The 23,219-nt window shown below is 39.8% G+C and overlaps 1 protein-coding gene across 2 annotated transcripts in view; it reads right to left on the reverse strand.

Annotated features, from left to right (window-relative positions):
• SP3 (Sp3 transcription factor) overlaps nucleotides 1-23,219 on the reverse strand; it is a 43,445-nt gene that overhangs the window by 12,856 nt on the left and 7,370 nt on the right. For both annotated transcript variants that reach the window (XM_084798625.1, XM_084798626.1), the window contains one exon: nucleotides 19,138-20,497. In XM_084798625.1, the coding sequence (XP_084654751.1) occupies nucleotides 19,138-20,497 (1,360 nt within the window). The remainder of the gene's footprint in view (nucleotides 1-19,137; nucleotides 20,498-23,219) is intronic.

Consider the following 23,219-nt stretch of genomic DNA (forward strand, 5'->3'; position numbering starts at 1 on the left):
CAGGACTGAGAAACCCTATCGTGAATAAAGAAAAAGAGAGGGCTGGAAAGATGGCTCAGACTTTCTGTCTGACTGTTCTTCCCAAGGTCCTAAGTTCAATTCCCAGCAACCATATAGCAGCCTCTTCTGGCGTGCAGGTGCATATGTGGACAGAGCAATGTATACATAATAATAAATAGAAAAAAGAAACAAACAAAAAGACAGAAAGAAATCTATCTATCCAAATAGGAACCACTCAGACGTAACGACCAGCTAGAGACCACGCACACAGAGAGCACGCGAGGGAAAGAATGGGAAACGAGACTGAGGAAGAACATATTTTAAAGCAGTGCTTCTCAACCTTCATAATGCTGCAACCCTTTAATACAACTGTATGTTGTGGTGACCCACAGCCATAAAATTATTTTTGTTCCTAATTCATAACTGTAATTTTGCTAGTTCTGAATCATAATATAATTATCTGACACACAGCATATCTGGTATGATACCCCAAGAAGTCTAGACCCGCAGGCTGAGAACTGAGGTCTTAGAACATTCCTGTTTTCTATTGCTATTTTTCTTTCTGAGTCTTCAAAATATGCCTAAAGAATATGTCACAAAAACAGTTGCTAACAATTTAATTTTCTTACTTTGTTATATTCAAACTGAACAGATTCTATCAAAAACAAACCTTCTCCTCATATCCCCTTGGCATTAATAACCTAACTACTCATACTATCAACTTCAGTAAAGTCCTGCAGTGCATGCTAGGCTCTCTCATCTCTTAAGACATCTTGTACTCAAGCTGCCAAAATCTTGATTCTAAATAAAAATATAATCACATCTCTTTGCTGAGTCAATGTAATACACTAATTTTCTTTTTTCTCCTGGATTAAGTTCCGAAAATCAGGGGAAAAAAATTTTAGGGGAGTAAAAATACTCAATTATTATAATGAGTTATGCATTATCTAAGCTCAAGAAAGAAACCTAATATAGAATGTGTGACTGGCTAATAATAATTCATCAGTGTAGAGTCGCCAAACTAACAACTGTGCCACTCAAACAGAAGACACACTTCCCAATAGATAATAACTAGATATAGGAGAATTTACGTGCTGCAGAAGAACGCTTTATTTTTATTTATTTATTTTTGGTTTTTCGAGACAGGGTTTCTCTGTGTAGCCTTAGCTGTCCTGGACTTGTTTTGTAGACCCGGCTGGCCTTGAACTCAGAGATCCCCCTGCCTCTGCCTCCCTGCATGCTGGCATTAAAGGTGTGCGCTACCATGCCTGGCTAAGAACCCACTTCTTTATCTGTGTTTAACGTGTTTATCTTCTAAAATACATAAAATTAATGTACATGACTTATGTGTTTCCTGAAAATCATACTTCAATTTCATTTTACTATGGTTGTATCTCTATAGTTTTGTTACCTCCCACTTACATGAATTGAAACCCAGAAATTTCGGATATGTTCAAAAACTTAAATTCATAAATTGAAGCTTAGAATATCTTTTTATTTGTTCAGCAAACACATAAATATCTGTAATGTGTTAAGTCATTCTTCAAAGTTCTAAGGAGAAAATTGTTAACAAGAGTTAAATCCATGTCTTTATCAGGTTTGCCTTGTAATGGGGAGACAACAAGTAAGCAGGCAGCATTTGATGGCAACTAAGTTTATGGCATAAGAAACAGGCTAAGGAGGAGTAGGAGGTGAAGACAAGGGAGTAATTACTATTTTTAACAGAGTAGACAGAGACAGTTTCTGCAGGTGTGGCCAAAGCAGATAGAAAAACAAGCTAGATGCATTATCTGATGAGTTCAAGGAAGAAAAGGTAGCCTGTATGGCAAGAGTAAAAAAAAAATGGGTAGGTAAAAGAAGAGACATAACATACATTATTATGCAGACTAGTATAAGAGCTTTACATGTCATTCTGAGACAGGTACTGAAAGGAGTGGTAATAGATGAATTGGATTTTTTTTTATTAACCTCAGGATTATCCTCGATGCTCCATAAAGTCGGCTAGAAAACAATGTCAAACAAACATAGGGACACTAATTATATTAGAAAGCTATTATAAATTACTACAGAAAATTGCCAAATGTAGTAACATAAGACTTTGATCCCAGCACTATGAAACAGATGCAGGCAGCTCTCTGTGATTTCAAGGCCAGCTTGGTCTATGTATTGAGTTCTTAGGCAGTCAGAGCTACACAATGTGTTTTTTAAAATAAACTACCAAAGATGCCAAGGACAGCGGTGCCCACTGACCGTGGTGCACACCTGCAGTCCTAACACGAGGAAGGCTGTCTCAGAAGATCAAACCTGCCTGGCTATACAGTAAGTCTCACGCCAATCTGATCTACATGGTGAGATCGGGTCTTTAAAGAAAGAAAAGAGGATGCTCTGAAATTAGGGTGTTGATAAGGAGTTGCAGAATGACTCAGTTGAGAAATATTTTGAAGGGAAAGCCAAAGGTAGCTGGGACAACAGAAATAGGCTAACAGCACCGAAGGCTTTGTCCTTCATTACCAAAGCAATAAAGAACTGCCATTAACTGTAGCTATCAAATTGTAGGAGAGGTGAAGGTTTTTAAATGCCTACTGAACATTCAAATGAAGACAATTATGAGACAGCTAAGAATTCTGGAGTTAAGGTCTAATACTGGCTTACCAACTTAAATTTGATTATTATTATTACCACATGTAGTTGATATAAGAGACACATGGAATGCAATATAGATAATAACTGAGGCACTACAAAATCAGTAATACAAGGGACAGCTGAGTGTGGTCATCATAAACTCCTGCAATACCAGCACTTAAGAGAAATGGTAGTTCAAGGCTAGCCTGGGCTCAGAAACAAAACCTTTAGGTCACCATGTGCATACCCCTGAAAAGTACAGTGGAACTCAAAAGAAAAGTACTTTTGATCTACCAGTCACTCTTTACAACTATGTGCTCTTAACTAAGAAGGCAAAGCCAACTGTTCAGACTGAAGCCTGTTTGTTGTAAGCCAAACAAATCTTCTCTTTTCTTTCTTTTTATTTTTTTCAAGACATGGTTTCTCTGTGTAGCATTGGCTGTCCTGGACTCACCTTGTAGACCAGGGTGGCCTTGAACTTACAGAGATTCACCTGAATCTGCCTCTCAGTGCTGGAATTAAAGGCGTGTGCCACCAGGCCCAGGCCAAATAAACCTTTTCAAACTTGACTGTGCTAGGTATTTTACAAGGTACTAGAAACTGACTAACACAGTGTGTTAGAAAAATCTCAAGATGAGGCAGGTGTGGTGGCGCACGCCTTTAATCCTAGCACTCTGGAGAAAACCAGAGTTCAACTCCCAGCACGCACATCAGGAAGCTCACAACACCTCTCACTTCCTTGGACACAGACACACATAAATAAATAATAAAACAAAAAAATTTTTTTACAGAAAAGAAAATGGGGGACATTTTGTGGACTTTGTTTAAAGTTTAACACATAAGATTACCTGAAATTCTGTAAACTAGCTTTTATATCAAGTAGCACATCTGTTCAACATATACTATAGCAATTTAAAAAGCAAATACTTATTTAAATAATTTAGCATTTGAAGCAAAACAAATGTAAATTAAAATATTAAGAGACAGAATTATAAATCTGAGGTTATTTCATAACATATTTAAGAACTTTACAAAGTAATGCTTTCCCCCATTGTGTCTATTATCTTCCTAAAAAGGTTTAAGTTTCCCTCTGGTCTGAAAAATTATTTGTCCTATGACTGTTTTTGTTTTGTTTTAAGGTGGCTGGAGAGGCAGCCATGGGTGCTGGGAACTGAACTCATATTTTTGGTTGTGAGCCTCGCCTTAAACAGCTGAGCCATCTCTCCAGCCCCAACAGTGGTTGTTTTTAAGACCTAACTGTAAAACAACCTTGTTAAGGTTAGGAGAAAATGTATTTGAAAAACCTAACTGCTCACAGAGCTAACTGACTATGTAAGGTCTTAACTGCTTTATCAGGTCTGGAATATACATATTTAATACATATAGCTAACATTGAGTAAATTCAAAGTGAGGTAGTGTTGATAAAATGAAACATTCTCCTTTACCAAGTGTATGTTTTTGTATCAGTCTTTCATATTCTCTGCCTCAAAATTTTTAAAAACACTGATATAAATAGTTCATTTGATTTTTAAAGTTTTATTTATATCTTGCCTTTATTCTCATCTGTTATAAAAACCACAATCAGAATTACAGAATATGTCCTCCCCCCCCAAAAAAAAAATCACGCACATTGTTTATTTAGGTTTTCCTACCTTCAGATTATTATGAACATTCAGAGCTATCAAAAAAACCTTCCAATTTTTCTTTTAAGGGAATAGTTATAGACGTGAGTTCCTAGAATCTTACCCTCCCTAGTCTAATGAAAAGAATACAAAATAGATTTATTTCTTTGTTGTTGTTTTTGTAAGACAGGATCTCACTCAGTGGCCCAGGCTGGCCTTGAACTTGTAGAACAACAGTCTTGTCTTAAGTCTCCCCCAAGTGCTGGCTTAGAGGCATGAGCCACCATTTCTAGCTCTAAGGAACAGATTTCAAAACTAAATTTTGGCATTTCCAAATATTACAAAAAGGGTGTGTGTGTGTGTGTGTGTGTGTGTGTGTGTGTGTGTGTGTGTGTGTGTGTGTGTCTCACACACATATATATGTATATATATAAAATAACAAATTGTAGCCAAGCATTGACTGGCACTTGTCTACTGTAATCCCAGCACTCAGCTAGAGAAAGAATGCAAGTCTAGGGCTGAATCTGGTCTCAAATCAACCCATCCAGATCTAGCAGTGTTCTTCAGGCATATTATTCTTCTATTTGAAATACAATGGTAATGACACACTATAAAACCCATTTTCTGAAACTAAAGTAGCCTGGGGTTCTTTTCAGTAAGTTTGAATTATAAATTTTAAATTGAACACTGGAAGAGTATTACTTACTACTTCAAGATTTTAACCATCGCACATCTTTAATCCCAGCACTTAGGAGGCAGAGGCAGGTGGATCTCTGTTGAGTTCAAGGTTGGCCTGGGCTACAAAGAGAGTCCAGGACAGCCAGGGCTCTGTGCAACAGAGAAACCCTATTTGGGGGGGGGGGGGGGGGAGATTTTAAGTACTTTTAAATTTTTAAAATTCAAACTTCCGGGGCTTGAGTTATTTAGGAGATTTTGAGTGGTAATTAGTCTGTACAGAAACGTTCCAAAATCAAACATTACCTCCCTTCTATATGCGGGAGCTCAGGATATTAATATTTGTATAGCAACCCTACTTTATTTTTTTTTTTTAAGATTTATTTATTGTTATGTATACAGTGCTCTGCTGGCATGTACACTTGCAGGCCAGAAGAGAGCATCAGATCACAGTACAGATGGTCATGAGCCACCATGTGGTTGCTGGGAATTGAACTCAGGACCTCTGAAGAGCAGCCAGTGCTCTTAACCTCTGAGCCATCTCTCCAGCCCATAACCCTGACTTTATTAATAAAAGTAGCTTACACTTATTTCACAGGACTTAGGTCACTAAAAGCCTCCAGAATCTAGGTTTGTTGTTGTTGGGATTTTTTCCCTTTAGATTTATTCCCCCCTCCCTCTCGTGTGTGTGTGTGTGTGTGTGTGTGTGTGTGTGTGTGTGTGTGTGTGTGTGTGTGTGTGTGTTTGCCTGCATAGGTGTCTGTGCATCACATAAATGTAATGCCCAAGGAGGCCAGAAGATGGTATTACAGACAGTTTGAGCCACCATGTGGGTGGGTGCTGAGAACTGCTCCTCTCTTCAAGAACAAATGCTTTTTAACCCTGAGATCTCTCTCCAGCTCCTCAAATTATATTCTATCACACCTAAGGCTAATAAGGTTGTTCTTTAACAAACAATCCTTATATATCTTGATGGTTTGAAACAACAAAAAGCTATTCATTTCTCACTAACTTTATGCACAATCAATTCAGGTTAAAAAGGATCTGTTCCCGTCCCTAACAGCCTCTTAGGAACCAAGGCTCCATATGAGAATGTTTCTAAAGCTGATATAGGGGTGTATAGCAAATTATACCCATGTCTTCCTTTTCACTCACATTCTGCTTGCCAAACTCAATTCAAATTACTCTTCTTCTCACACACCTCACCCCTCAATATAGAAGAGAACCAAAATATAGTTGAGTTACCAAACTCAGCGGGGCCATGTGGCCCAATCTGTAATCCCAGCACTGGTAGAGGCAGAGGCAGGCGGATCTCTGTTGAGTTTGAGACCAGCCTGGTCTACAAACTAAGTCTAGGACAGCCAAGGCTACACAGAGAAGCCCTGTCTCAAAAAACCAATACAACAACAAAGACCTACCTACAAAACAAGTTAACTTATCTGCTTAGAGACACACACACACACACACACACACACACACACACACACACACATACACACACACACACACCCCACATGGGGAGGGGGGTGATGGGGTAAAAATACACTCATGAAAATATCTTTATTCAAAAAATGGGGAACAAAATAGTCCCTGACACTTAAGTAATTCGTAAGTCCAGCTAACAGTACAAGCGCTCAGGGAAGTCGGGGAAGTTTCTCACTCACATCCTCTTCTGTGAGGTTTTTCTTTATCTGTAGTCCTCACTCAATACAAGGAAAATGAACATAAGACTATGTCCCCTAAGTGAGAGGAACCCTCAGCACACTAGCTAGTCAGAGAGTGAGTAAGAGCCAGGCTAGATCAAATCGTGAATTTACACCTTTTCCAGACTTTTGTTCAGGCCTGGGGTAACAAGAAAGTTCCAAATGTCAGTGTCTAAACCACACCTTTTCCCAAAACTATGCTTTCCCTTTAAGTCTACCAGGTTTCTTTGCTCTACTTAACTTGCCAAAACTTGGCAATCAATCAACATCTTTCCTTTTCCTCCTAAACAAACTGAAAAACATTAACCCATTAGAAAACTGTTGAATGACCTTAATATTTTCCTAAGTTTAACAATGGGAATGAGTCTGGTCATAACCATGAGTGGATCCTCTCCAAAGATTGAATTTCAATGATTTCCTAAAATGCCTTGCCCCTTCATCTCTTAGCAACAGCTGGGACGCAGCTGCTGCTTCTAACCACACACCTTTAATATCAGCACTCAGAGGCAGAGGGGCAGATTTTTCACATCCCTATTCACAAACCTGGTTGATTCTTTTCTAGTTCATCTCTTTTTTTGTAAGAGTTTACTGAAGCCAATGGCAGCTAAAATACCGTTTGTTTTCCAAGTTTCCCTAAACACAAGGACTTGTATTTATAAATCCTTGTCATTTAAGTTTTTTGTTTATTTGGTTACTTCTTTTTTTTTTTTAAACAGCTGAATTTTACCACATGTCTCTCCTTTGCTGATTACCAGGTACTAACAGTTATTTACATTAGGTCAATGCTACAGTTAAGGTTTTCTGTCAAAACAAACATTTCAGGCCGGGCATGGTGATGCACACCTTTAATTCCAGCACTCGGGAGGCAGAGCGAGGCAATTCACTGCAAGTTCAAGGCCAGCCTGGTCTACAACGCTGGCCTGCTACCGCTGTGATAGACCCTTATCGTTCTGGAACTGTAAACCAACTAAACCCTTCCTTCTATACGTTGCCTTGGTCATGGGGTTTTATCACAGTAGTAGAAAACTAACGAATCCAAATCAAAACTACCCACCACTACTCCAAACTAAACTTACCAATCAATGCCGGATAGCAGGGAAAGAGATTTTTCTATTCAACAAAACATTACTCACTAAAACATCCTGACAGGGCATCAGAAGTTAGAGAAAATGTATATATTTCCTGCGTGTTTTACTAGTGATAGTAGATAACTTAAAGTCCCTAGTCTACCCTCAAAGTTGTCCTAAACAAGCCAGGCATGATAGTGTAAGCCTTTAACCTTTGCACCTGAAGAGCAGAATCAGGCAGATCTCTCCCGAGTTTGAGGCCAGCCTGGTCTACAAAGAGACTCCAGGACAGCCAAGGCTACACAGAGAAACCCTGTCTCGAAAAACCTTAAAAAAAAAAAAAAAAGACTTTAAAAATGTTTGTGTGTATGAACGAGACCAGATAGTGATGGATTCACTACAACTTGAGTTACAGGCAATCTGTAAGCCACATGAGGGTGCTGAAAATTGAACACTGATCCTCTGCAAAAGCAGTAAGCACTCAACCACTCACTCAGCCATCTTTCCAGCACCCACCCCCATCCTTTTTCAATTCTCTTCTCTCCTGACTTCAAGTACATAACTTCTACTTAGTTTGGTTTACATTCTAACCTGGGTTTCTACATTTCTACTACCATAGTCATTTGAAACTAATCAAATTACTGGTCACACACAGATTAAGATTCTCTTAAGACAGTACTTGGGAGGCAGAGACAAATCTCTGTGAGTTCAAGGCCAGCGTTGCCGACATAGGGAATTCCAAGACAACCAGGACTTGGGGGGGGGGGGGGGGGGGACAGATCAGCGGCTTAAGTGGTTAAGATCACTTGTTGCAAAGAACCAGGGCCTGATTCCCCATACCTACAAAGAGGCACATGTTGTGCACAGGCACACATAAAGGCAAAACACTCACACACATAAAATAATAAAAATTTTTAAAAACTCAAAACCTTTTAAAGACTCTCTCTAAACTGTCAAAGATATAGACTTTCTTAAACAATGGACCCATCCATCCTTTAAACACACTTTTCCAGTATCTAACACTCTTACTTCCTTTCATGGATTTATCCTGTGTAACTGAAATCACTTTCTACCTTCTTTAGTACTAGCTTCTTCTCACTCCCATTAATTCCTGAAGTATTTTCCAGCACTGATTACTCATGCTACTCCTCTTCAAAACGTTCCAATCCTAAGTTAAAAAAATAATACATTTCTAAGTCAGGCATACTGGCGCACGCCTTTACTCCCAGAGTGAATTCCAGGACAGCCAGGACTACGGAATGAGGCCCTGCCCCCCAACCCCAAATGATAAATATATTTCTTACCACTAAAATTCAGTGTTCTACTCCTATCCAGTTTTATTGTAAGATGGCTCGGTGGCCCTAAGTTCATGCATCCATGCCTGACTACCTGAGCTCCATCCCTGTAGCCCACAGGGTATAAAAAACTCATCTCCATAAATTACCCTCATCACCATACTCATGGCTTGGAGTTCATGCACACACAGAAAATAATACTCCCTCCCCCCCCCCCCACACACACATAGGGTTTCTCTGTGTAGCTGTGGCTTCCTTGAACTCATAGATCTGCTTGCTTCTGTCTCCTGCATTTTGGAATTAATGGTGTACACCACCATCATCCAGCTAATAAATACAAACTACTAGTCAAACAGCCTGTATGGCCACTCATTCTAACATTTTCCAATGAAGTTCCTCAAAATTAGCCCATTATACTACTAGTACCTATAGATATATAATCTAAAAGGGAAAAAAGAAAATGCTGCTTTCTTTCCTTGACCAGGTTTGTCTTGCACCAGATTTCTGACAGAAAATCCTTTTTTTCTTTTTCTTTCTTTCTTTCTTTCTTTTTTTTTTTTTTTTTTTTTTTGTTGTTGTTGTTGTTGTTTGAGATAGGGTTTCTGTGCAGCCTTAGCTATCCTAGACTCACTTTGTAGACCAGGCTGGCCTCAAACTCACAGCGATCCACCTGCCTCTGCCTTGAGTACCAGGACTAAAGGCATGTGCCACCACACTCAGCCAGAAATCATAATATGCAAATATTCTTACACAACATTTGCGGGCTGGGGTGGAGAACAGGGAGAAAAGCTGAGTTACTAAACTGTCTCCAGAGTTGGGCATACCCCTAATATCAGCATTCAGAAGGCAAAGGCAGAATGCTTCCCAGTTCCAGGCCAACCTGTGTTTTCTGACCTTAAGCCGGGTGTGGTAGCACAGGCCTTTAATCCTAGCACTTGTGAAGTAGAGGCAGGCACATCTCTGAGTTTAAGGCCAGGCTGGTCTACAAAGAGTGTCCAAGACAGCTAGGACTATTACACAGAGAAACCCTGTCTCAAAAATCAAAGAGAACCAGGCTAGGAAGACATTTCGGCCATTAAAGGCTAGGCTCACAACAGAAAATTTAAGAGCCCTGTCTCCTGAACAGGGTACTTTGTCTTTTCACTCACCAGTAAGCATCTTGCCCTAATATCTCTCTCTACCTAAGCAAATCTAGATTTCCTCATTGAAGTTCTTTCTTCTCTGAAGCTTTCCCCCTGTTTTGTCTTATGTACAATGGTGTTCTGACTATATGTGTGTCTGTGTATAGAGTGTATGATCCCCTGGATCGGGAATTATAGACAGGTGTGAGCTGCCGTGTGAGCGCTAAGGATCCAGCCTAGGTCCGGGTCCTCTCAAAGAGCAGCCACTGCTCCTTACTAACCTCTAAACTATCTCTCCAGCACCTGCCCCCAAGCCTCTTTATTTGTATATTATTTAGTAACTTAGTATAATATTGCTGGCTACACCACTTTATACTTGACTGTGTAACTAGTTCAACAAAGCAGCAGGGTAAGAGAATATGAAAATGCAGTCTGCTTACAGATCACCCAATATGAAAAAAGGACATTTTTCTGACCAAACATTCTTTAAAAACAAACCTATCTGCTCTCTCAAGTTTTTGAGCTTTTTCTCTGTAATTATTCAAATAAAACAGCCAAAAATATAAGAATCAAAATTATTTATGAGAATGAGCTTTTTCCTTCAGATATACGAACCAACACTTGTTATGAATGTCTACCTCTACTCAAAACTTATCACTACTTTCTTTGTAGTAAGAGTCTACAGGCACAATTCATCTACAAGATGGAATTCTCTCACTTTTAAGCCAAGTTAATAGTCACACACTGCCCAAGATATTACTAGGAACACAATCCACTAACCCAAATGTTACATACTTCTCCCAACAGAATTCAAGTCTCATGTTTTAACAACTTTTGAACAGCCCATCATGTTAAAGACACGGCTCAGCAGTGAAGATCACTGCTCTTCTAAATAACTGAGGTTTGGTTTACAGCACCCACATGGTGGCTCACAACCATGTCAACGCAGCTCCAGGGAACCTGAGGCCCTTTCACCTCTGCAGGCACCAAGCACACACATGGTACCCATGCACACAAGTAAAACACTCATATACATTAAAATGCCTTTAAGAAATAAAAGGGCAGGGCAGGAGAGATGGCTCAGCAGTTAAGAACAGCCCAGTTCCAGGTGATCTGACACTTTCACACCAATGCACATAAAATTAAATAAATTATAAAAAAGAGAAAGAAAAGAAAGAAAAAGATGTCAGGAGCAGTGGCACATGCTTGCAATCCCAACACTTGGGAGGCAGAGGCAGGTGGATTGTTTTGAGTTTGAGGCCAGCCTGGTCTACAAAGTGAGTTCATGACAGCCAAGGCTACACAGAGAAATTCTGTCATAAAAAAAACAATAATAACATTTTAAAAAGAAGTAAAAAGACTATCACTGTTAATGGAACTGCTACAGCTTGGAATATCAAGACACAACATAAAAATGTTTATTCAGAAGAAGAATATATGTCCAGAAATGTCAAGACAACATATAGGCATGGTCTGTAAATTTCTACTAGAGAATCTATGGGTATAAAAACAAGTAACAAGATCAAACACTAGGAAGAAAAATACTTTGCTTTATAAAAAAAAAAAAAATATATATATATATATACACACACATACACACACACACACACTACTGGCAGTGGTGGCGCACACCTTTACTCCCAGTGCTTGTGAGGCAGAAGCAGGTGGATTTCTATGAGTTCAAGGCCAGCCTGGTCTACAAGAGAGTTCCAGGATAGCCAGGGTACACAAAGAAACCTTGGGGGAAGGGCATTTTTAAATTTTTTCAATATTTTTCTTGTTGCTTTGTAAACTGTCTTTTATGTGAGCATCACCTATTTAAAATATGGCTATGTCAGCAAAAGGCAGTAGTACACACCCTTAATTCTCACCACCACCCCAGGAGGTGGAGGCAGGGGCACAGCTATGAATTCAAGGCCAGCCTTGTCTACATTCATGAGTTCCAGGACAGTTAGAGCTACAAAATGAGACTCTGTCTCAAAACCAAACAAACAAAGAAAAATGACTGTGTCTAAGAATTAAACATACTGGAAAGAGGAACAGTCAGAGGTGTGGAAGATAGATTAATGTTTTACCAATTTCATGGCAGCCTCTAAGAGCCAGACTGACAAAAAACCGAGAGCAGAGAGGAAGCATAGTTTACAATACAGAATCAAAGTACTGGATAAAGTTTCTACTAAGGAACAGAGACTAATTAATGTCCTATCTGTACCTCAGCAGCTAGAGATAACTAGAGAAAACACCATTATTCAAGAGAGCTATTATTAGCTCTATTATAACACTACTGTCATAAGTACAATACTATTATTCATTTCACATTCTGATTTCTACCTTTTTTCAAGTGACCATTTCATTATCTTCCTTCTCAAACTTGTGACATCTGCCCTCCTACTCATCTGGTTTCTCTTATAAAACAAAAACACATTTTCATCAAATTGTTTATAGTTGACTTTATCTATCCATATCCCTCCTCAGTCACAATATGATTATCTCATTACAAAACACAACCCTATAGCTGTGTTCTAATTTATCCTGATTGTCTACTTAAACACGTTTGCTCCACCATGCCTTCTTGCTGGCATCACACACTCACTTCTAACTACCATCAGTCATCTCTGTTGCAGTGATCTTCCTAACAGAAAACTCCTTGGTATGTAATTGCCCCCACTATTTCCTCAGTATGTATTAAGTTAGTATTTAGGCTGTGCTGTGTTAGAATCCTTGATTTCTAAAACTGCTGTTTGAGTTACTGGCTTGAGTTTCATTAAAAACAAAACAAAACAAAAAAGAACAACTCAGGGCTGGAGAGATGGCTCAGCAGCTTGCACTGGCTGCTTCTGCAGAGAACCCAGGGTCAATTCCCAGCATTCACATGGTGCCTCAACACTCAGGGGACCTGAAACCCATTTCTGGACTCCACAGGCAGCCAGTAGCACACACCTGATACACAGGTAAACAAGCAGACAAAACATCTTTATGCACAAAAATTAATAAACTATTTTTAAAATTGTGATCTTGTACTGAAATTAAGACAGAATTTCCAACTAGACCTGAACTGTTTCATCTCATCACATCAGCTCAACATTTCCATTTTAGTCCAGCCTGAAGAGCAAATTCTGACACCTAACAGTTTATTGAAGCCGTTCATTTGAACTCAAAACAAAATCCAAACTTAACTGAGCTCCAACAGTATGGATTTCCTCTTACTCAACTCTTGCTGGGCTCCCTCCCTACTGACTCAGCCAGACTTCCTCCTCTTTGCCTTGCGCTCACTCTACACCAGCAGTCACTTCCTAAAGGAAGAGGGGCAAGATCAACCAGTCCCGCCAAGTTCACTGCTTTAAAAAGAGCGCAGTGGACCACACCTGTGATCAACCCCAGCACCTGGGAGGCAGAAACAGGTGGACCTCTGGTCTACAAAGCAAGTCCAGAACAGCCAAAACTACACAGAGAAACCCTGTCCTGAAAAACCAAAAACAACAAAAAGGCTTGAATAAAGGTTATTCTTTTTTGTTGTTGTTTTGTTTTTTTGTTAAAGCAAAGTTTTATGTTTGTTTGGGGAGCTTTTTTGGACAAATTACAGAGCAATGGTTTGGAGGCTTTCTCAGATTGTAGAAAATTGACACTGAATTTATATCTATCAAAACTAAAACATGTCCAACAAGAATATATTTTTTAGCATTTTCATCTATGTGCCTAAACAGATTTTAAAAACTTTACTGAGAATCACTCCTCCCTTTTTAAAAAAATATTGTGGATCAGTGCCTTATACCTACTAAAATGCCATATGTACCACTAAACCCAGGCTTCATTTCCTATCATGTCAGTTATAAAGTAAGCAAAAAGTTCTCCTAATAACCTAATTCATTGGGGCCTGGGAAATGGCTCAGCTAGTAAAAGGTCTACAGCCCAAGCATTAAGACCTGAGTTCAGATCACCAGCACCCACAGAAGAGAAAAATGAAAGGAGGAGGGGAGCCAGACAGTCCCACACGTGTGACTCTAGGAAAGGGAGATCCCTGGAGACTGCTCAACACCCTTCTGACCAAGCAGTGGCCACCAGATCCACAGATAGACAACTAAGGTGGGCCTCATCGAGTAAGACCTCTGCATCACACCTACAAACACAAAGACTTAATAGTCCCCAAGTCAAAGTATCCTATCTTTTATTACTTGCTTCTGGAGTACCTGTCAAAAAACAAATCACTGTCTCAAAGCCTACCTTGTGTCTAGGCTATGTTCTTTCCTGCTTGACAGCATCTGAAGGTAACTTCTTGGTAGTACTTAGTGCCTCCCAGCCTAGTTTCGTAACCAACACAAATCTCCAAGACATGTGTCCTGTACGGTGGGCTCATGTCTGTAACCCCAACACCCAAGAGGCCGAGAGGAAGAAACAGTGAGTCAAGTTTGGGGCCTGTCTACCTTAGAGTGAGATTTGTCTCAAAACAAAACGTTAACATTGCCGGTAATGTTTTTCTAACATTTTTAGCACTGTACAACACTAACTTTATAAAATCTTTAAAAAACAGGTTTTTAAAAAACATTTCCAAACATTTTTAGAACATTTCAGAATTGTCAAGTATTTCAGCTTGTATCTTCAGATGTCTGTCACAAGTAGTTCTCACACATAAAGGGATTAAATCCAAAGCCTATTGTGTGCTAAACACTGAGTGAGCCACACTGCAGCCCAGGACTCTCTTAAATTTGACTACAGTTCCCAAAAACATTTTGTTCATATTAGAATATCCATACACACATACACAACACACATACACACACCACACGCAGAGAGACAGAGAGATAGAGACAGAGAGAGAAAAAGAGGGGTAAGAGAGATGAATAAATATATTACAACTGAAAAATAGGGCTGGAGAGATGGCTCGGAAGTTAAGACCCAGATTTAATTCACAGCACTACATGGCAGCTCATAACTATCTGTTAATTCCAGTTCCAGGGCTTATGACATCCTCACACAGACATACATGCAGGCAAAACACCAATGCACATAAAATAAAATTTAAATTATGTTTTTAAATGATTTTTTAAAAACTAAAAAGTGAATCTTAAAAGCATCTGCCTATGTCAGGCGCTAGGCTTAATCCCCAGCATCAAGTAAAGAGCTAAACAAACAAATTCATCAACTTAACACAAATGAACATTTTATAATAAGCTACCTGCCCAACAAGAGTCCTATAAAAAAGAGAGAACAAGCCAGGTATGGTGGTGCAAGTCTGTAATCCTGCCAACTGGGGAGGCAGAGGCAGAAGGGCTAGTGCTGCAAACTGAAGTCCAGCCTGTCCTACATAGCAAGACACATTAGCAGCCAGGGCTACACAACAGGAAAAGGAAGGAAAACCATGTTTTACATTTTTACAAATCCTTGAATGCCTAGGGGAAAACAAGACAGACTCAGATCTGTTTCTGCATTCTACTGCTTGTGATATACAGTCTGGGATGAAGACTATAAAGAATAATCTCACAAAGATGTAGAAAAGGAATCACAGCAGCCTTTCACCTAACTGTATTCTTTGATACCTGACAAGTGGCAGGTTCTTAATAATCAGTTTTAATGTAAGCCTTCCATGCTCTCCGTTGAATTTAAATGTCTTGCACCACTGTAAACTGCCTACTTAAAAACCACTGGTTCAGCCCTCCTAGACTTCCAAGTGTCAGACATCTGATTATATATTTTTTTAAATTTATTATAGCAAAAAAAAAAATCATAGCCAGCCGGTGGTAGCACACACCTTTAATCCCAGCACTCAGGACGGAGAGACAGGTGGATTGCTGTGAGTTCGAGGTCATCCTGGTTAACAAAGTGAGTCCAGGACAGCCAAGGCTACACAGAGAAACCCTGTCTTCAGAAAAACAAAAATGAAAACAAAACAACAAAAACAAAAACAAAACTTTATCATTACTACCAACAGCATCAGGAAAAATGCAAACTTACAGAGTAAATCTGAGCTATAGAAAAAATTCCAATTTCTCCTGGAAATCCTCAATCTTACCACTGGCTAATAATCGCCAGATATGACAAGCTCACTTCTGTTTTTGCAAAAAAGGTGTCACTACTTTATATATGAAGTCTCAAAAACTAGTTTTGAGGGGGGAAAAAAAATCAGTGGTTAAGAGCCACAGCTGCTCTTATTCCAGCACGCACCTGATGGCTCACAACCATCTCTAACTCCAGTTCCAGAGAATCCAATGTCCTTTTCTCGCCTCTGTGGGCACCAGACATGCACACAGTGCACAGATGTACATATAGTAAAAACACCTAAACACACTGAGTTATCATTTTCACCCAACTAAGATGCAAAAAAAAAAAAAAAAAGTGATCAGTAATAAGCACTGATGGACATGCATAGAGACTGGACCCTCGTACATTGAACATAAGCCAATGTTTATGTACAGGCTCTCTCTCACACAAACACAGACACTTATACACGAATGCTCATAACAGCGTGATTCACAGCAATCCAAAAGCAGAAGCCCAATGTCTACTAACAGACAAGTTTTAATATCCATCCATGAAATATTACTTAGTCATAAACAAGGTATTGATACATCTACAACATACATGAACCTTGAAATACTGTTACATGAAAGACAGGCACAATCGGCCATGCATTACACAATTCAACAAATGAAAAGCAAATTAAAAGAGATAGAAAGTAGGTTTGGTAAATTATCAGAAGTGGCTGAGAGAGACTAGGTATTGGTTGCCTGGGGTGATGAAAATGATCTAAATGTAAGAAGATTACAGTTGTACAAGTTTATAACTGCACTGAAAAGTACTGAGCTGTATGCTTTAAAACACAAATGTTGGAGGTGGATTATATTTCAATAAGCTATTATTTTTAAGCACTTCAATTTAATCCCAGGTCCCATAGGTAGAAAGAGAACCAAGTCCACCTGAAACCCCACATGTGCACAATCGCATGCACATATTTAGCCTGCATTAACACACACAGAAAATTTTCTTTTAAGACGCTATTCCCTTTGAAAATTATGCAATGGTCAAAAATTTATATGCATTTTACTGACTTATCAAGTGGGATTTCAGTCAAACTGTACTTTTTCTTTAACTAAGAAGTACATGGCCTTGAAGAATACAACAAATACTCATACATTTTAAGGAGTTCTTCTTTCTTAATTTATGTGCCTTTGTCTGTATGCACACACAAGTGTGCAGGTGCTTACAAAAGTCAGGAAAAGGTGTCAGACCTTCAGGAACCAGAGTTTCAGTGTTTGTGAGTCACTCAACAAGCTGTGGTCATAACTGGACCTCACAGAGAACATCAGTACTTTTAACCATCGAGCCACCGCTCCAGCCTTGAGTTGACATTTTAACCCATTAGTCAATGTGAACATATGAAAAAGGCAAGTAACCTAGTATTATTTAAAGGATTTCTTTTGAAAAAAAAAAAAAAAAGGATTTCTGAAAGGATCCTCAAGGCTATCTAGAGGGCCACAGATCAAACTTTTAAATCTTCTATTCTAAGTCCTCGGCAGTGGCAAATAACTTTACTCTCAGCACTCAGGAAGCAGAGGCAGGCAAATCTCTCAGAGTCTGAGGCCAGCCTGGTTTACAGAGTGAGTTCTACAACAGCAGGGCTACAGACAAACCCTCTCTCAAAAAGAAAGAAGGAGAGAGAGAGAGAGAGAGAGAGAGAGAGAGAGGGAAAGAAAAAGAAAAATTCCGTTCTAAACCAGTTTCAGAAGGTGAAGAATTTCTGGGCACCCCACCTGCCGGCTCCTCGTTCAAGGCAGGGTATGGCAAATTTCTAAGAACAAGGACAGAGACTGGGGAAAAGGAAATCATCGAAAGTGACGAGGAAAGTTACTTCAAACATTTCAATTCTATGCCCCAATTTAAGGCAGAATGGAAGTTACATTTTGTTTTGTTTTTCCTTTCTGAGACAGGGTCTTTCTGTGTAGCCTTGGCTGTCCTGGACTCACTCTGTATACCAGGCTGGCCTCGAACTCACAGCAATTGCCTGCCTCTGCCTCCTGAGTGCTGGGATTAAAGGTCCGGCAGGAAAGCTTTAACAGTATAATCTCCACAGAAGTCCAAATGTAAAGTAGAAGAATTAAAGTTATAAAAGTCAGAAATTAGTGCAAAACAAAAGTATTGTTATCTAGACAAAGATAACAGTGTTATCTAGATAAAGTAACAGTGATGCTACCTTCTTAAGCTTCGGTATTTAATCATGCTTGCAAAGCATTCATGAAGGTTAGGTCTGGATAGTTTCTAGTTTCTAGTACATAGTCTAACATCTCCATTTTATACAATGAAGAAACTGAAGCTGGGCAGTAGTGGCCCACACCATTAATCCCTGCACTTGGGAGGCAGAGGCCAGCCTGGGCTACAAAAGGAATTCTAGGACAGTCAGAATTGTTAAACAGAGAAACTCTGTCTCACAAAAACAAACAAAAGAAATCTAACTTGTCAGAGAAAGATAACCAGACCAAAATCACATCTCTAGTGGCTGAGACAGTTGAGTCCTCTCAGCTTCCAGCACCATGTCTTATTCTGTCAACCTGACACTCCACCCAGATACAGTATGTACAATGTTTAATTTGGCCAGGCATGATGGCACACACCTTGATTCAGCACTGAGGAGACAGAAGAAGGCAGATCTGAGTTCAAAGCCAGCTTGGTCTACATAGCAAGTACCAGGCCAGCCTTCGACTAGACTATCACCCCCACCCCCATAAAAGTCAAACCCATCCTATACCAAGACCAATAAACACTCTCCTGTCAAATATAAAAAGTTATGATGCCTGACAATACCAATAAGATGTCAAAATAAATATATGCCTGCTGTAGGAGGAAGAAAAGTGTTACTAGTACAACAGAAAATCTTTCACTTCAAATATACAAAGTTTCAAAAAGAACAAGCTGGAAGATACTATGATGCCTCCTTATACATAAATACAAAGATGTAGCACCTGCAGTGAACAAACAACTAAAGCAGTTTCCCTGTTTATTACCATTGCACTTTGGGTGGCATGCGTACCATTAAGACTCACCTGCAGGACTGTCAGCGCTCTCTCCTGGATGTAGCTGTATACCAGTAGAATCTATAGAATTTACTGTAACTGTCTGTAGGTTTGGCAACTGGCCAGTGCTTAGACTAACTGGAGTTGAAGTCAAGGCTCCACCTGCTGCAACTTGACCAAGCGTGAGTGTCTGAACTGGCGTCAAAGTTATTTGCTGGGCAGCAGTGTTCTGTATTTGCAAATTCTGCAAGTTCTGGACCCCTTGTACTTGAAATGTTTGCCAGGTTATCTGTCCAGAGGGGGTCACTGTCTGTGCCTGAATTAGAAAGGTTCCAGGATTCAGCTGCAACTGAAGGTTCTGCAAAGCCTGCTGTGATATATTCTGACCACCGGCTTGCACACCATGGATTGTCTGTGGTGTAATACCTTGCACAATTTGGGCTTGACTGGTTGGCTGCTGAGAATCTTGAAGTTGTAGATGCTGTACAACAGGCTGTGCTGTAGAAACCTGAATATTCTGAGCCTGTGTCTCTTCAGAAACAGGCGACTGGATATAATTTCCCTGAAGATCTGAAGAATGGACTTGCCCACTAGTAGTAGTCAAGCTATTTGTGTTTTGTTGTAATATACCTGTACTATCTATTGTAACAGGCAACTGTGATGAAGAGGATGTTGGCACAAATAAATCTGTATCAGCATTAGTTTCATTAACATCAGGAGAAACCCGCTCACCAGTCCTTTCTGAGTTGTCTGAACTATCCATAGCTTGTCCTGTGTTTATCAAATGTCCATCGGCATTAATGCCTGCAGTCATTGTCTGAGAACTTCCCGAGAGTCCCAAAGAATCTAGATCGACACTATTGATTGGTACAAAGGTAATATTTCCTGGCAGACCAAGAGGCACATTAGCAACTACTTGAGTTTGGCCAGGAAACGATGAGCCACCAATTGCAACTCCCTGAACCTGGACTTGACCAGTCTGTGGTATGAGATTCTGGATATTAGCAGGAGGTGTTCCAGAGGCAAGTAAGGTTTGATTAGAGCCAGGAATGATCTGAATTTGGCTGCTTTCTTGATTTATACCCCCATTATCTGAGGAGCCCGTGAAGCCAATCTGAACCTGCTGAGCATCTGTTGACTGAATCTGTGGTATTACTTGATACTGAACATTGGACACTGTACCATTTGATGAATCTGATCCTGGTGCAACTGAAAATATTTGTTGATTCTGCAAATTCTGAAGGGGAAGGACATACTGCCCACTTGAAGTAGCAGCACCTGGAATCTGTACTAGATTACCAGCTTCATCTTTTATAGTTGTAGGTGTAGCTGACAAAACCTCCCATCGGTTTGGTGCTCCTCCTAACTGTGCAGAAGCCAAATCACCTGTCTGGATGAAGAAAACAAAAATGTTGTGATGTATTTGTGGCAACTTAACCCAATTTGCAAAAAACCTCACCTAGTATAAATCCTATTACAGTCATCATAATAAGACAAGCAGCAGTACTATACATACCATAATAATTTTCACTTCTCACTATATTATATGACAAAAATAGTACATCCTACTGAAATGGGGAAGTGTCTGTTTCAGAATATTATATATTATATTACAACCACACTTGGTTTTTTGTCGTTGTTGTTTTGTTTTTTGGTAGAGGTGGCCACGGTCTCACTATGCTGCGCAGACTTATGTTGGAACTCACGTACCCGTAGGATTCTTCATTTTCAGCCAAAGCAGGTGAGTAACTGGAATATAGGTACACACTACAATGCCTGGCAACACAGCCTGATCTTTTAATCATAATCTATAATCTTTAAACTGTACAAAACAGAGAGGCATTGTAAGCAAGGTTATAAACAAGAAAGAGTTCAAAGTGTATTCAACCCACTAAAAATACATAAATAAGACACCTTTTATCCCTGCACTCAGGAGGCAGAGGATCTCTTGAGTTTGAGGCCAGCCTGGTTTACAGACAGTTCTAGGACAGCCAGGGCACAGAGAAACCCTGTCGATAAAATAAATAAAATAAAATAAACCCAGACAGAATGGAACACACCTGTAACGTCAACACTTAGGAAGCTAACGTAGAGGACTGCCTCAAGTTTGAGACCAGCTTGTGCTATTGAAGAAGCATGCCTGGGCTATATGGTAAGACTTAACCCTTCCCCCCAAATGTGACATGGGGTGCTATTAGGAGAAGATAGGCAGATACCCACAAACAGCATAGTGTCTGTTACCAAACCTTCTGAATTGGGAGAGTAAATCTGAGTATTACTGCTATGCCATAAATCGTAAAAGGCCACAATTTTAGGGTGTAAGTGATATTTTTATATTTTAGGAACTACTGGGGTTTGGGGAGGTGTGTGGTAAAACCTTTAAAAACAAAGAACAAAAGAAAACCACTTAGCAGCTGGGTAACGTTAAGGCTCCTACCTGCAATCCCAGCACCGGGGAAGCTGAGACAGAGGATCAACTGGACTCCAAGGCCAGCTTGAGCTTGTATCAAGTAAGGCCTTGTCCCAAAGAAAAGCAAAACTTTACGAGCAAAGGTTGATTGTCCTGTGACCACAAAGCAGAATAGCCAAGTTTGCGATGTTTTACTACTAGCTAGATGCTGGAGACTACAGAATGTGGCAGCACCTATCACTCTAAAACGGCAGCAGAAAATGAAGCAGACGTGTTTTACATTCTGTAACCCACAAGAACCTGCACTAGTATCCCCACAGCTTAGATTCAACACTAGAAAAATGCCAATGTAGGCAGACAAAACGGAAAAAAGAGATCCTAAATGACAGTCAACCGTTGGGGGTTTTTGTTGTTGTTGTTTTCTTTTTAAAGGAAATAAAAATAGCAGTATCTGACATGTGGGCTTTTCTTTTATGCCAAGTACCACAGGTTTACACTCTTAAAGCAACCCTGTGGTAGAGGCTTCTTCAGTCAGCACAGAGTTACCAATAGCAGACAGTGTTTAATATGAGGGCAAGCCTTCCTCTGGAACCCAAAGTGTTTAATATAAGGGCAAGCCTTCCTTCCTCTGGAACCCAAAGTGTTTAATATAAGGGCAAGCCTTCCTCTGGAACCCAAGCGCTCTCAGCTACTGCTCTGCTTGCCTATCACTAATTATCAGGAATAAAGTAGACTAAGACCAGTTAAAAAGACACTAAGAAGACCCCATTTGATCCAAAATAGCACATCCATTTTTCATGAAAGTTTTTGTTGTTTTAGATTATTTGAAACAGGGTTTCTCTGTGTAGCCCTGACTTTCCAAGACTCACTTTGTAGACCAGACTGTCTTAAACTCACAGAGATCTATCTGCCACTGGCTCCTTAGTGCTCACAAAAGTATCGTTTGAGGGGAAATCTTTCTAGTTTATAACTTACACTTACTTTTGTAGAAAGTTTCTTACTTTCTGGTTACAGATTGCCTTTGAGAATGTAATGAGAAACTGAAAAACTCACTACTCCATTTTCTTCTTTTTGGGGTTTTTCAAGACAGGGACTCTCTGTGTAGCTTTGGCTGTCCCAGGCTGCCCTCGAACTCCTACCTCTGCCTCCCAAATGCTGGGATTAAAGGTGTGTGCTACCATACCCAGCTTGCTACTCAATTTACTTTTCTTTCTTTTTGTTGTTCTTTTGTTTTTCTGAGACAGGGTTTCTCTGTGTAGCCTTGGCTGTCCTGGACTCGCTTTGTAGACCAAGCTGGCCTCGAACTCAAAGCGATCCGCCTGCCTTTCCCTCCCAAGTGCTGGGATTAAAGGCGTGCGCCACTACACCCGGCTGCTACTCAATTTTCATGCAGTTAAAAAGTCTGTTTCAAAGAATGAACCACAGTTCAACTTTGTCCTAATGCAAACATTTGCGCGTATTTGTAAAGATGAAATAGGCCCATACAAGCAAGACAATAAAATCATCCATAAATGGCCATAATTCTAGTCAAGCAAATGTAGACATACATGCTAATACAATGTGAAAAGTGCTATACTAACCACATAACCAAAACACAATGTGGGAAACACAGAGGATGGGTGGGGATCATCCACACTAAAGACATTTTCAAGTCATATTAGAATGTAAATTTTCACTTTGGTCAGTTAGAGGCACTAATAAA

The sequence above is a fragment of the Acomys minous genome (assembly GCF_964271855.1).
Source record: "Acomys minous genome assembly, chromosome: 10".
Classification (NCBI taxonomy): Eukaryota; Metazoa; Chordata; class Mammalia; order Rodentia; family Muridae; genus Acomys; species Acomys minous.